The 14282-nt window shown below is 39.7% G+C and overlaps 1 protein-coding gene across 1 annotated transcript; it reads right to left on the bottom strand.

The window, feature by feature from the left end:
- Positions 1 to 3882: 3882 nt before the first annotated feature.
- OR4C11F (olfactory receptor family 4 subfamily C member 11F) lies at positions 3883 to 4815 on the bottom strand. The gene is given in 1 exon segment (NM_001389137.1): positions 3883 to 4815. A coding segment is annotated over 1 exon segment (933 nt).
- Between the last annotated feature and the right edge of the window lie 9467 nt (positions 4816 to 14282).

Below are 14282 nucleotides of genomic sequence, written 5' to 3'. Positions count from 1 at the left end.
GCCTGATTAGATCTAAACTCTGCAGTCATGAAGTCTCTTGAATCCTTTATGCTTTTTTCCAGAGTGTGGGCGACCACGAACTAGCTGGAGTAACTGAACCAAACCAGGCCCGGACTTGCATCCTTCATTCACTCAAAAGGTTCAGGAGCCTAAAGGGTGAATGGTTGGTAGACGCTTGAGAAAGGGCTTGAGCAATGGTTCTCAGGGCTCGCTTGTACGTGATCGCCCACATAACACAATAGATACAACTTATTCTGACCTGGTCATAAATGTAAATAAGGGTCTGTCTGTCCTGCTGGTCTGTTTACCATACCTAATATTCCTTTGAAGTATGCACATCTGGAGCAACAAGCTTATCTATTTACCAAGGTCTTCTGGAACCGTGAGTCTGTCTTGCATGCTGAGAAAAGGGAACTTTGGAGGGTTTCACAAACCTGCTAAAAAATAAACACCATCTTGGCTTTGTTTAGCTCATGCTATAGAATGTTGTAAAACCTTGAAAAAGCTGGCACTGCTTGGACATCATCCACTGTGTCCCTCCTGTCCCCATCTCTTTACTTTTATTTTCGTCATCCCCTTATCCTCAGGACCCTGATCGTGTTGTCGCAGCGCGCACAACACCAGAGCCACTAGTAGCTTTATAATTTTGCTTCTGAAATGACTTTCTGACATTTAATTGTAATCCAAATTTTGTAACCCTATGGCAGAGAGTACTATTTCTGATTCTTTCTTTTGTGGGGAGTTCTTTCTTCTAGTCATTTTGTTCAGTGCAGAGTGGCTGTATGAATGGTCTGAGTCAAGAACACCAAGCACAACCTAAGTAAATTTGACCCTAAATGATTCTTCCAATGTCAAAGACCAGAAGACATAGACCAGAAAGTAATAATACAAAGGAGCACTAAAGTGACAAACAAATTTTAAAACAAAGTAGTAGGGCAGTCCTGGTGGCACAGTGGTTTAGAGCCACCTTCACCCTTGGTCTGATCCTGGAGACCCCGGGATCAAGTCCCACATCTGGTTCCCTTCATGGAGCCTGTATCTTCCTCTGTCTGTGTCTCTGCCTCTCTCCTCTCTGTATCTGTCATGAATGAATAAATAGAATCTAAAAAAAAAAAAAAGCAAAGTAGTAAAAAATAAAAGGCCAAGAATCACAAAGAAGAAGAAGAAAAAAGAAGAGGAAAAAAGGAAGCATAAGAGGAAAAAAAAGAAAAAAAATAGGAGAGGAATTAAAGGGGGGGGGGAACTGGGAGATGGTGGTGGTGATGATATTGTAGTGGAGGGAGAATGTAGTCTACCTGACAGGTCCTACAGTGTGATCGTCTTGGTTCTGAGTATATTAAGTTTTGTATTTTAGAAGATGCTCAGTCCCAAATTTATATAAACCAGAAATGCTTGTAGAAAGCCCCAACATTGATCACCAAAGCGTAAGTGAGATATAAAGAGGGGGCAGAATGGGAATGAAGAATCTCACAGAATGAACCCATGCTGTATATACCACTTGGTTCTGGGTGCATGCTGGTCTTGTTTAGAAGGTATTAACTTCTGCCATTGTAGAACAAATGAGGCAGAGGAAACAAAAAACACAAAACAAAACAAAACAATAACATATCTTATATATCTTCTAAAATTAAGTTGAGTATGTTGAAGGGAATCTAGACGTGGAAAATATATCGAAAAACTGTAATTGTAGAAATATGAAAGTGAAAAAGGAAGAAAAAATGGTAAAATATTGTAGCTAAGGTCGGAAAAGTGAAAAAAAAAAAACACCTGGAAATTTACAGTCTGATATAAAAACAAGTGGAACTTGAAAAAGGAGAAAAACAAAAAGGAGGGGTGCCCTCTAGTTCTATATACTGTAAATCCCTCAACTTCTCCTGGAGCTTTCCAGCGCTGCTCGGTCAAGAACTTGCTCTTCCCCTGTCCTTCCAGGTGGTCTTCTGGGGGAGAGGCCTGTTGTGCTGCTTCTCAGGTGTGTGTACCTAGAGAGCTGCCCTCCCTACCACTGGGTTCCAGGCTCAGTGGGAGCTGTTTATCCTGGGAGGCCCTAGTCCCCTGACGGCCCCGCCCCTCCCAGGCACAGGGTGACACCAGGAGGAACAACCCCACTGGTGTCAGCCAGCTCTCCAGCCCTTGTGTCAGCTCCTGCAGTAACTCCCGCAGGTCCCAGTCAACAGGAGCCTGGATGCTCCAGGGGATCGGGGGGCGCTGACCTGTACAGCTCAGGGCACCCTGCAGCAGGAGCATCCTTGCTGTCCTGTGCTCTCCCCACCTCCGCCTGTCCTGGGGGAGCCGCAGGATCCTGGCCTCTGCCCCCTGGTGCCCTGGGATCCTGGGCCTGTGCTGCTGGAATCTTGCTCCCTGCTTCCTGGCGGTGAAGGCAGCAGGGCACAGCCCCCTCACGTGGAGTCGCTGCCTGAGCTGCTCCCGAGGCCCCACCTGGCGTGCTCCAGCCCTGTATCGCGCTTGGCCAATGGTGTGTGGGGCGCTCTCCCCTGGGCGCACTTCCTTTGTGACTCCGGGAGACTGGGGGCTCCACGATCCTGCACCAGTTCCCTGCTAAGCGCCTTTCCATCCTGGAAGAATCCCGTGCAAAATTTTTAAGTTCGCCCTTCTCCGGGGCGGGGCTTTCCTGTCCCTGAGGCTCCTGCTGCCCCCTTAGTCCGACTCCTGGTGGGGCCCCTCCCCCACTTGATTCTTTTTTATTTTTCTCCACCTTCCTACCTTGTTAGAAGCCAAAACCTTTCTCTCTGTAGGGTACAGGCTTTTCTGTCTTTAAATCTCAGGTCAGATTCATAGGTTTTCAGGATTGTTTGAAGTTATCTTCCGTAACTTTTAGAAGTTGGTGGAGCCAGGTGAATTGAGGCTCCTACTCCTCTGCCTTCATGCTCATTTTTTCCTTCAAACTAGGTTTTACCTTTCTGTACTTCGATCTCAGAAAATATGTTGTATCTATGGTGCATTTTAAAATCTTATTTAGTCTTGCCAGCCTAGATTAGTTTGCCTGCTTCCATCTTTGGCTTATAGAATTCTCTTGGTATAGCACTTATATAACAACCACACAAATTAGCTGAATATCTCAAGATCTTTATAATAAAACACTTCAAATATCCTATGCATAATGTGTCAAATACGTTATTAACCAAAAGAAACATTAAGAAAAAAAAATATATCTATATATACACACTTACACACCTTGAGGCCTTTGGTTCACTTGTATGGAACTTTATAAAGATAAACTAATGGGGGAATCCCTAGGTGGCTCAGTGGTTTAGTGCCTGCCTTTGACCCAGGACATGATCCTGGAGTCCCAGGACCGAGTCCCACATCAGGCTCCCTGCATAGAGCTTGCTTCGCTCTCTACCTGTGTCTCTGCCTCTCTTTCTGTGTGTCTCTCATGAATAAATAAATAAAATCTTAAAAAAATTAAAAAAAATAAAATATAAAGACAAACTAATGATATAATTTAAAGAATTTCTAATGTCCCCCCCCAAAAAAAAGTCCCATTGCTCATAATGTGTTGAAAAGACAGTAGGATACCTTATTTGGAACGTGCTATACAGGTAATTACAAGTCATAAAATATTTTATTTATGGATGATCATTTTTTGAACAGTTGTGATTGTATAAATATCTTTCTTATTAATATACCAGAGTGTAGACAGAGTTTTGACCAGTATTTCCCAATCAGCAACATCAGAAGTGAGCTCTCAATAAAAGAAAGAACCAGGCTGGCAATATAAGGGAAGCTACTAGTTTAAGGGCAGAAGTACCGAAAAAAGTAAGGAACTCTGGTGCGATATACTAGAGTGTGTTGGGTAAATCAGGATACACAGTATCATATTTGATATCTGTACAGATTAAGTAATCAACCAAAGTCCTCAATTCATCTTCCGCTTTCAGTGGTAATCTTGATATGCCATAGCTTTCTCATGGCATTTTTCACTTCTGCATTCCTCAATGTGTAGATGAGTGGGTTGAGAAAAGGTGTCCCAATAGTATAAAATACAGCCATCATCTTGTCTATGGGGTAAGTGGTTGGGGGGCGTGTATAAATGAATGTACATGGACCAAAGCATAAGACTACTACGATGATGTGAGAAATGCAAGTAGAGAGAGCTTTTTTCCTCCCTTCCGCACTGTGGTTTCGCAGGGAATGCAAGATGACAATGTAGGAGATCATCAGAATCACAAAACTGCTTGAACAAATGGCCCCACTATTAGAAACCAACAGTAGGTTGATCTTATAAGTGTCCATGCAAGCAAGTTTCAGCAAGGGCTGCAAATCACAGCAGTAATGATCAATCAAATTGGGTCCACAGAAGGGCAATCTCAAAGCCAGGATAATCTGGGCTGTAGAATGGATAAAAGATCCAATCCATGCCAGAACAATTAGGATGGTGCAGACCTGCCGGCTCATGATGGTTGTGTAATGTAAGGGCTTACAGATGGCCACATACCGGTCAAAGGCCATGAGGAGGAGGACAAAAACCTCCATGCAACCAAAGAAATGCAGTGCAAAGACTTGAGTCATGCATTCATTGTAAGTTATGATATTTTTTGCAGAGAGTGAATCCACAATTAGTTTGGGGGCTGTGGAAGTTGAAAAGCAGGAATCAGCAAGGGACAAATAAAATAAGAAATAGTACATGGGGCTCCCAAGTGTCCGGCTGGACTTGATGGTCACAATAATAAGCAAATTCCCAACCACAGTTCCCAAATAAAAAATGAAAAATATTACAAATACCATTTTCTTTTTCATAGGATCTTGGGTCAATCCTAACAGTATGAACTCAGTAGTACTGTTATTTTGCTGCATTATTTCAGGCAAAGTGGAGAAAATGCAGGTTAGAAATAATTAATCTGCAAGGAAACATTCTGTGAAATGAACACTCCATATTTGGAGGTTTAATCCATATGTTTGATCCTTGAAGTGCCACTACCAGTGTATAATCCGCCATTCATGTTGTTTTCTCCTGAATAAAGTGGAAACCACAATATTTATTCACAACTTATTAACTTGGTTGCTTAGGAAACAAGAAATATATCAATAACTATAGAGACCTGATTATTCAGGCATAATAAACATTAATTTAGAGGATTCGATAGAAGACGGCATCTTTCTGAGTTGAATGTGTTTTTTCAGTTTCTAGCAAGGACCTATTTGGATACAAGTCTACAAAATGGGGAAAATTCATCATTATTTACATAATGCACTTTCACACTACTTCAACATGGTAGGTTAGTAATAAAGTATCTTACAATAAATATTCTGAACATTCAAGGATCATGTAGAAACATTTGATAGTGTTTTCCTTAATGAAACCTAAAAGAAAGAAAGAGAGAGGCAGAGAGGACAGGAGATAAACCATCAATGTTTTAGCCGTGAATATTCAGTCAATTGGTCAGTCCATTGTGAAACGTATTTTTTAATCTGTTACCTCGACTGAGTTTTTATTTTTGTTATTTTTGTTATTTTTTATTTTTTATTGGTGTTCAACTTACCAACATACAGAATAACCCCCAGTGCCCGTCACCCATTCACTCCCACCCCTGCCCTCCTCCCCTTCTACCACCCCTATATCGTTTCCCAGAGTTAGCAGTCTTTACGTTCTGTCTCCCTTTCTGATATTTCCCACACATTTCTTCCCCTTCCCTTATATTCCCTTTCACTATTATTTATATTCCCCAAATGAATGAGAACATACAGTTTGTCCTTCTCCAATTGACTTACTTCACTCAGCATAATACCCTCCAGTTCCATCCACGTTGAAGCAAATGGTGGGTATTTGTCATTTCTAATAGCTGAGTAATTTTTTATTTATTTATGATAGGCACACAGTGAGAGAGAGAGAGGCAGAGACACAGGCAGAGGGAGAAGCAGGGTCCATGCCCCGGGACCCCGATGTGGGATTCGATCCCGGGTCTCCAGGATTGCGCCCTGGGCCAAAGGTAGGCACTAAACCGCTGCGCTACCCAGGGATCCCTCGACTGAGTCAGCTGTAGAGCCAATTCTGGACTCAAGGACTTTACCACCTCATGCCCCAACAACACTGTCATTCACTACAGGTTCCACTGTAGTTTCAAGAAATGGCAAATACGTTCTTTGTCCAAATCCAGCAAAGAGGAATGAAATCTTGTTCATGGTATCTAACAATTAAGTATTATAAAAGCATTATCTATCTATTGTTCTATCAGTCCACCTATTGATCTATCATCTATATACCCATCTACATATCTACTTGATAGAATTATAGTTCGAGACATTTGTATAGTTCACATAATAATAGAAGAGTGGCATACATGAAAGAAGCAAAATAAAGTAATTTTTATCTGTTCACTGCTGATTTTAAGCATCTAGAAAGAAGTACATATTTAATAATAAGTATTCATAAAATGAATGAAATATTTAAGAGAATTTACTATTGATACAACCCAATATCTTTGGTCCTATTCAATACTCAGTTACCACTGAAAAAGGCTCCTACTTCTTCCAAAGTAAAATCATCATCTCCGCGGAGTATTTTCTGGAACACTCAAATAGATATTATTTCTATTTGATTATCTCTCCACCAGGAGCTGCTGTCCATTTCTTTTATTTCAACTTCTCACATTAGATTGTAAAACACTTCTAGAAAATTCTCTAAACCTTCTATCTTTCCACAAATGTAATACTTAAAAACGTGTTAGGTGTGCACTGTAGCATTGATCAGATAAATTTTCTCTGAGTGTTAAATACAAAGTTAATCCCCAACACAAATCTTACCAGTTTTGATAAGAGCTTATTCAAAAGTTAGGATGTTCAGTCAACCTCTTTTCTTCTCAAGAAAGAAAGGAATTTCTCACTCACATGAGAATTTAAAAAAAACAAAAAGTGTTCTAAAATTCTGTCTGAGCTCTTTGCTGTCACTGAGGCTCAGGTTCTTGCCTGCATGCCAAAGATAAAGTTGGTCTTGATTTCATCCCACACCTTCTGAAATCAACTCTCACATGGAATTTTTACTGGGAAATGCTTCTCTTTTGCCTTTCCTGCAGCAGTATTTAAACAGGAATGATGCATAATATAGGAGTCTGGGGAAAGTCATTCCCTAAAGTGTCCCTACTCTTTTAATTAAAGCACATGAAGTAGGTGTGATAAAGAACTTAAAGTTCAATATATATTAATAGATTATGGGGAAAAGGTGATCTCTTCTTGTAATTAAGGGTGTTTGATAGGGTCATAAATAATATTTTTTGAATAGAATGAAAAACCTGTGATTACATAGTAATCTAGAGTCCAATACTTGGTATCTGATATCATTATTCAAGAAAATGAATTAATATTTCTTAAAGAAATGGCTGATTCAAAAGATAAAAATTAAAAAAAAAGAAATGGCTGATTCTAAGTTTTGGGCAGGGAATGTACAAGATGAATTGGAGTATCTTGTAATGCAAGAAGGTAAGGATGCTAACACATTCACACACATACACAGTCATTCACACTGTAATGAGAATATTACAAAGGGACAAAAGAGCCAATGGAAAGCCCTCCCACTGCCCAGTGCCAAAAACTGGAAAAAAATATTGAGCAACACAATCAATGACAATGAATTGAAATGTAAAAAATCCACAAGTTGTTATTGATATAACCACTTATATAAATAAATAATAAATCAGATGCAATAGACAAATCTCACATTAAAAAGAATTTCTGGGCAGCCCTGGTGGCTCAGCAGTTTAGTGTCGCCTCAGCCCTGGGTGTGATCCTGGAGACCTGGGATCAAGTCCCATGTCAGGCTTTCTGTATGGAGCCTGCTTGTCCCTCTGCCTATGTCTCTGCCCCTCTCTCTCTATCTGTGTGTGTGTGTGTGTGTGTGTCTCATGAATAAATAAATAAAATCTTTAAAAAAAGAATTTCTAATGATTTTGTAGGTCCTCTCAAAGGGTTATAGGATAACTCTCAATCTCTTATTTGTGGCCTCTACCAACTTAAGTTCCTTCCAAAAGTCACATTTTGGGATGAGGAAGGGGGAGTAAACCTACAGAGGAGAAATCTAGCAACACCACCTTAGCCAGGTGATCAGGCTAAAAGCAGTGGTGATGAGTCACACTGAAAGTATGTACCTACTGGTATGATGTGATGCAAATGGCACTTTGTCTCAGTAACCTTTGTCCCATAACCCACAACCCAAGTCTAATCCTGAGTACAGTACCAAACTCCATGTGGAGGTTTTATAAAATGTCGGAATAGTTCTCCTCAAAACTGTTTTGTTCATCAAAAACAAAAAAATGTAAGGGGCCCCCAGGTTGCTCTGTTGGGTAAACCTCCCACTCTTGTTTTGGCATGATCTCAAGGTACTGTGATCCAGCCCAAGTAGGGCTCTACAATAAGATTGGAGCCTGCTTCTCTGCACCCTCTCTCTCTCCCTCTTCCTTTCCCTCTGATTGCACACACACACACACACTCTCTCATAAATAAATAAATAATAATAAATAATAAATAAATAAATAAATAAATAAATATTTTAAAACTCAAGAAAAGTTAAGACTACACTTATTGTAATGGGCACTGAGTAAGCTATAGAATTGTTGAATCATACTATACACCTGAGACTGCTAGTGCTGTATGTAATCATACCTGAAATAAAGAAAGAAAAGAACATTAGGAGAAACTGTTATGTCTAGAGGTGCAGTAGAAGACATGACAACTGAATGCAATGAGGTATGCTGGTTGAGATTTTGGCAATGAAAAATGGCATTGGTTAAAAACAAAGTAAATGAATAAAGTACAGATGTTAATTAAAACTAGTGTGTTCATATTTGTGAAAAATGTGCCATGTTATTTAGGATGATAACTGGGAAAACTGAGATCAGAGTATATGGGAACTCTGTATCATTTCCACAATTTTCCTGTAAATATAAAACTGAATAAAATATAAATTTATTAAAAATGGATAACTTATTTCAATTAATAATGTCATCAGAGTTTATCTGTTTCTAGCATGGGTCAGAAACTCCTTCCTTTTCAATGCTGAATATTCCGTTGTACACATGCCACAAAACTGAACTGCAAAGTCTATGTCCCATTTTGAGTCTAAAGACTACAACGTGCTATAAACCAGTAAGAGGTGATGTCCCAGTTTAGTCTATAAGCAGTAGGAACCTGAGAATCAAGAAGAATTAATGTGAAAGTGACAAGCCCTCAGACATGAAGAGCTAATGGTTCATAAAATAAAACCATAAAATGGTTTATATGTCATAAAAGTTTATCTGTGTTGTAGCATGGATCCGAAATACCTTCCTTTTCAATACCAAATAAAATTCTATTGTATGTATAGCACAGTTTGTTTATTCCTATGTTTTTTTTTTTAATTTTTTTTTTAATTTATTTATGATAGTCTCACAGAGAGAGAGAGAGGCAGAGACACAGGCAGAGGGAGAAGCAGGCTCCATGCACCGGGGGCCCGACGTGGGACTCGATCCCGGGTCGTCCAGGATCGCGCCCTGGGCCAAAGGCAGGCGCCAAAGCGCTGCGCCACCCAGGGATCCTGTTTATTCCTATGTTGATGGACCCTTGGGTTGCTGACACATTTTGACTATCATTACTAATGCTGATATGGAGGACATGAGTGTACACAGATCTCTTCTGGTGCCCACTTTCAATGCTTTTGGTATATACCCAGAAGTGGAAATGCTAGGTCAGCTGGTGTTTTTTTTTTTTTACTTTCTGATGAATGTCATACTGCCTTTCACAGTGGTTGCACCATTTTTGTATTCTTATGAACCTGAGTTTCCTTAGTGATGTTTGGTATTTTTTTTCATGTACTCTTTCTCTGTTGTATATATATTTTTTGAGATGTTTATTCAAGTCGTTTTTTGATATTTAGTTGTAGGAATTCCATGAATTGCATTTTCATTCTTTTGATTGTGGCCTTTGATGCATAAAAGTTTTTAATTTTAAGGTAGTTTAATTAATTAACTTATTTTTCTGTAGCCTGGGGTTTTTTTGTGTCATATTCAAGAAATTATTGCCTACGATAATGTCCTGAAGCTGTCTTTTTTGTTTGTTTTTTTGATAGTCACACACACACAGAGAGAGAGAGAGAGAGAGAGGCAGAGACACAGGCAGAGGGAGAAGCAGGCTCCATGCACCGGGAGCCCGACGTGGGATTCCATCCCGAGTATTTCAGGATCGCGCCCCGGGCCAAAGGCAGGCGCTAAACTGCTGCGCCACCCAGGGATCCCCCCTGAAGCTGTCTTTTTAATTTATATTTTCTTCTAAACGTTTTATACTTTTAGCTCTTATACTTAGGTCTTTGATTCATTTTATTTTGTAGTTAGTAAAGTTAGGGGTCTGCCTTCATTCTAAACGTGAATATCTAGTTTTTCGAAAACTACTTTTTGAAAAACCTACCTTTCCCCTTTATTCCCTTTCACTGTTATTTATATTTCTCAAATGAATGAGACCATATAATGTTTGTGCTTCTCCAATTGACTTATTTCAATCAGCATAATACCCTCCAGTTCCATCCACATCGAAGCAAATGGTGGATATTTATCATTTCTAATGGCTGAGTAATATTCCATTGTATACATTGACCACACCTTCTTTATCCATTCATCTTTTGATGGACACCAAGGCTCCTTCCACAGTTTGGCTATTGTGGACATTGCTGCTATAAACATCGGGGTGCAGTGTCCCGGCGTTTCACCGTATCTGTATCTTTGGGGTAAATCCCCAGCAGTACAATTGCTGGGTCGTAAGGCAGGTCTATTTTTAACTCTTTGAGGAACCTCCACACAGTTTTTCCAGGGTGGCTGTACCAGTCTGGATTCACACCACCAGTGCAAGAGGGTTCCCTTCTCTCCGCATCCTCTCCAACATTTGTTGTTTCCTGCCTTGTTAATTTGCCCCATTCTCACTGGTGTGAGGTGGTATCTCATTGTGGTTTTGATTTGTATTTCCCTGATGGCAAGTGATGCAGAGCATTTTCTCATGTGCTTGTTGCCATGTCTATGTCTTCCTCTGTGAGATTTCTGTTCATGTCTTTTGCCCATTTCATGATTGGATTGTTTGTTTCCTTGCTGCCTGATTTCAGGTTGTACGACAAAGCTGTGGTCATCAAGACAGTGTGGTACTGGCACCAAAACAGACACACAGATCAATGGAACAGAATAGAGAATGCAGAAGTGGACCCTCAACTTTATGGCCAACTTATATTCAATAAAAGAGGAAAGACTATCCACTGGAAGAAAGACAGTCTCTTCAATAAATGGTGCTGGGAAAATTGGACATCCACATGCAGAAGAATGAAACTAGACCAATCTCTTGCACCATACACAAAGATAAACTCAAAATGGATGAAAGATCTAAATGTGAGACAAGATTCCATCAAAATCCTGGAGGAGAACACAGGCAACACCCTTTTTGAACTCGGCCACAGTAACTTCTTGCAAGATACATCCACGAAGGCAAAAGAAACAAAAGCAAAAATGAACTATTGGGACTTCATCAAGATAAGAAGCTTTTGCACAGCAAAGGATACAGTCAACAAAACTAAAAGACAACCTACAGAATGGGAGAAGATATTTGCAAATGACGTATCAGATAAAGGGCTAGTTTCCAAGATCTATAAAGAACTTATTAAACTGAACACTGTCAATTTAAAATGAGTTTTAAAATCAGGAGATGTGAGACCTACAACTTTTTCAAGATTTTTTTGACTACATATCCCTTGAGATTGCATGTGAATCTTTTAGCTGATTTCTCTATACCTGCAAAAATTGTCATTGGGGTTTTAATAGGGGTTGTATTAATTGTGTGTTGTTTCAGATATTATTGACATTTAAACAATATTGAATCTTCTGATCCACGAAAATGTGATATCTTTCAGAGCACACACACACATTGTTTTTTATAATATGATTTTCTATATATATATACCTGTGATATAGATTAATTTCTAAATTAGGCACAGTAAGAGATTAACAACAATAATAAAATGGAAAAATTACCACAATACAGTATAACAAAAGTTATCTGAATATAGTCTGTGTGTATGTGTGTGTGTGTGTGTGTGTGCGTGCGCATGTCTTTCTCAAATACCTGAATTTACTGTACTCACCCTTCTCCTTAGGATGATGTGAGATGAGAAAATGCTGTTGTGATGAGATGAAGTGAGGGGAATAACACAGACATTGTATTATAGCATGACTCTCCTACTGACCTTTTGACAATATGTGCAAAGGATCATCTGCTTCTGAACTCAAGATAATTATAACCATGGAAAGCAAAACCATGAGTCACTTGATAAATAGACCATAGTAAAACACTCAAATGAAGAATCTGTTGCCTTCCCAATCCAAAGAGGCCTACTGGCTGTTGTGCATTATTTTAGTGTTGGAGGGGATAGTTGGACCAAGATACTCTTCACTTTAAAAGGGATATCTTTTGGTTTGGTTTTATTTAAATTCAAGTTAGTTAACATATTGTGATTATCAATTTGGGGGTAGAAATTAGTGATATATCAGTTGCATGGAACACCCAGTGCTCATCACCTCATGTGCCCTCCTTAATGCCCATCATCCAATTACCCCAACTCCCCATTCACCTCCCTACCAGCAACCCTCAGTTTTTTCTGTGTACTTAAGAGTCTCTTATGATTTTTCTCCCTCTCTGTTTGTATCCTATTTTATTTTTACTTCAAAAGAGCTATCTTGATATGCTTTATATCCCTTAGACCATGGAAATTTCACTAAGCTTCAATTACTTGAATTTTAATTATATATATATATTTTTTGCATCCTGTGACTGCATCCACAGAAGTGTCTTACCAATAAGTCTAGAGTAGTTATGTCTTGATCATTGGATCCACTCAGTGTAATGTCATCCTTACGATTGACCAGTATGGATTCATTGTATAATGAAAGACAATCAAGGTTCCTACAAATTAAATTATGACATTGTGCCAGAGAGTTGACACACCCCTGAGAGAGGTCAGTGAAGGCATGTTGCTGGCCTTGTAAGGTGAAATAAAATATTAAAGGATTTTGATGCAATCTTGCCTCACATTTAGATCTTTCATTCCATCAAAATCCTAGAGGAGAACATAGGCAATACCCTTTTTGAACTCAGCCACAGTAACTTCTTGCAAGATACATCCATGAAGGCAAAAGAAACAAAAGCAAAAATGAACTATTGGGACTTCATCAAGATAGGCTTTTGCACAGCAAAGGATACAGTCAACAAAACTAAAAGACAACCTACAGAATGGGAGAAGATATTTGCAAATGACGTATCAGATAAAGGGCTAGTTTCCAAGATCCATAAAGAACTTATTAAACTCAACACCAAAGAAACAAACAATCCAATCATGAAATGGGCAAAAGACATGAACAGAAATCTCACAGAGGAAGACATAGACATGGCCAACATGCATATGAGAAAATGCTCTGCATCACTTGCCATCTGGGAAATACAAATCAAAACCACAATGAGATACCACCTCACACCAGTGAGAATGGGGAAAATTAACAAGGCAGGAAACCACAAATGTTGGAGAGGAGGCAGAGAATAGGGAACCCTCTAACCCTGTCGGTGGGAGTGTGAACTGGTGCAGCCACTCTGGAAAACTGTGTGGAGGTTCCTCAAACAGTTAAAAATAGAGGTACCCTAGGACCCAGCAATTGCACTGCTGGGGATTTACCCCAAAGATACAGATGCAATGAAAGCCGGGACACCTGCACCCCGATGTTTCTAGCAGCAATGGCCACGATAGCCAAACTGTGGAAGGAGCCTCGGTGTCCAACGAAAGATGAATGGATAAAGAAGATGTGGTTTATGTATACAATGGAATATTACTCAGCTATTAGAAATGACAAATACCCACCATTTGCTTCAACGTGGATGGAACTGGAGGGTATTATGCTGAGTGAAGTAAGTCAGTCGGAGAAGGACAAACATTATATGTTCTCATTCATTTGGGGAATATAAATAATAGTGAAAGGGAAAATAAGGGAAGGGAGAAGAAATGTGTGGGAAATATCAGAAAGGGAGACAGAACGTAAAGACTGCTAACTCTGGGAAACGAACTAGGGGTGGTAGAAGGGGAGGAGGGCAGGGGGTGGGAGTGAATGGGTGACGGGCACTGGGTGTTATTCTCTATGTTAGTAAATTGAACACCAATAAAAAAAAAAAAAAAAGACTCCTAACTCTGGGAAACGAACTAGGGGTGGTGGAAGGGGAGGAGGGTGGAGGGTGGGGCTGACTGGGTGACGGGCACTGAGGGGGGCACTTGACAGGATGAG

Source organism: Canis lupus, chromosome 18 (assembly GCF_011100685.1).
Source record: "Canis lupus familiaris isolate Mischka breed German Shepherd chromosome 18, alternate assembly UU_Cfam_GSD_1.0, whole genome shotgun sequence".
Taxonomy (NCBI): Eukaryota; Metazoa; Chordata; class Mammalia; order Carnivora; family Canidae; genus Canis; species Canis lupus.
This window is presented reverse-complemented; position numbering and strand designations above follow the sequence as displayed.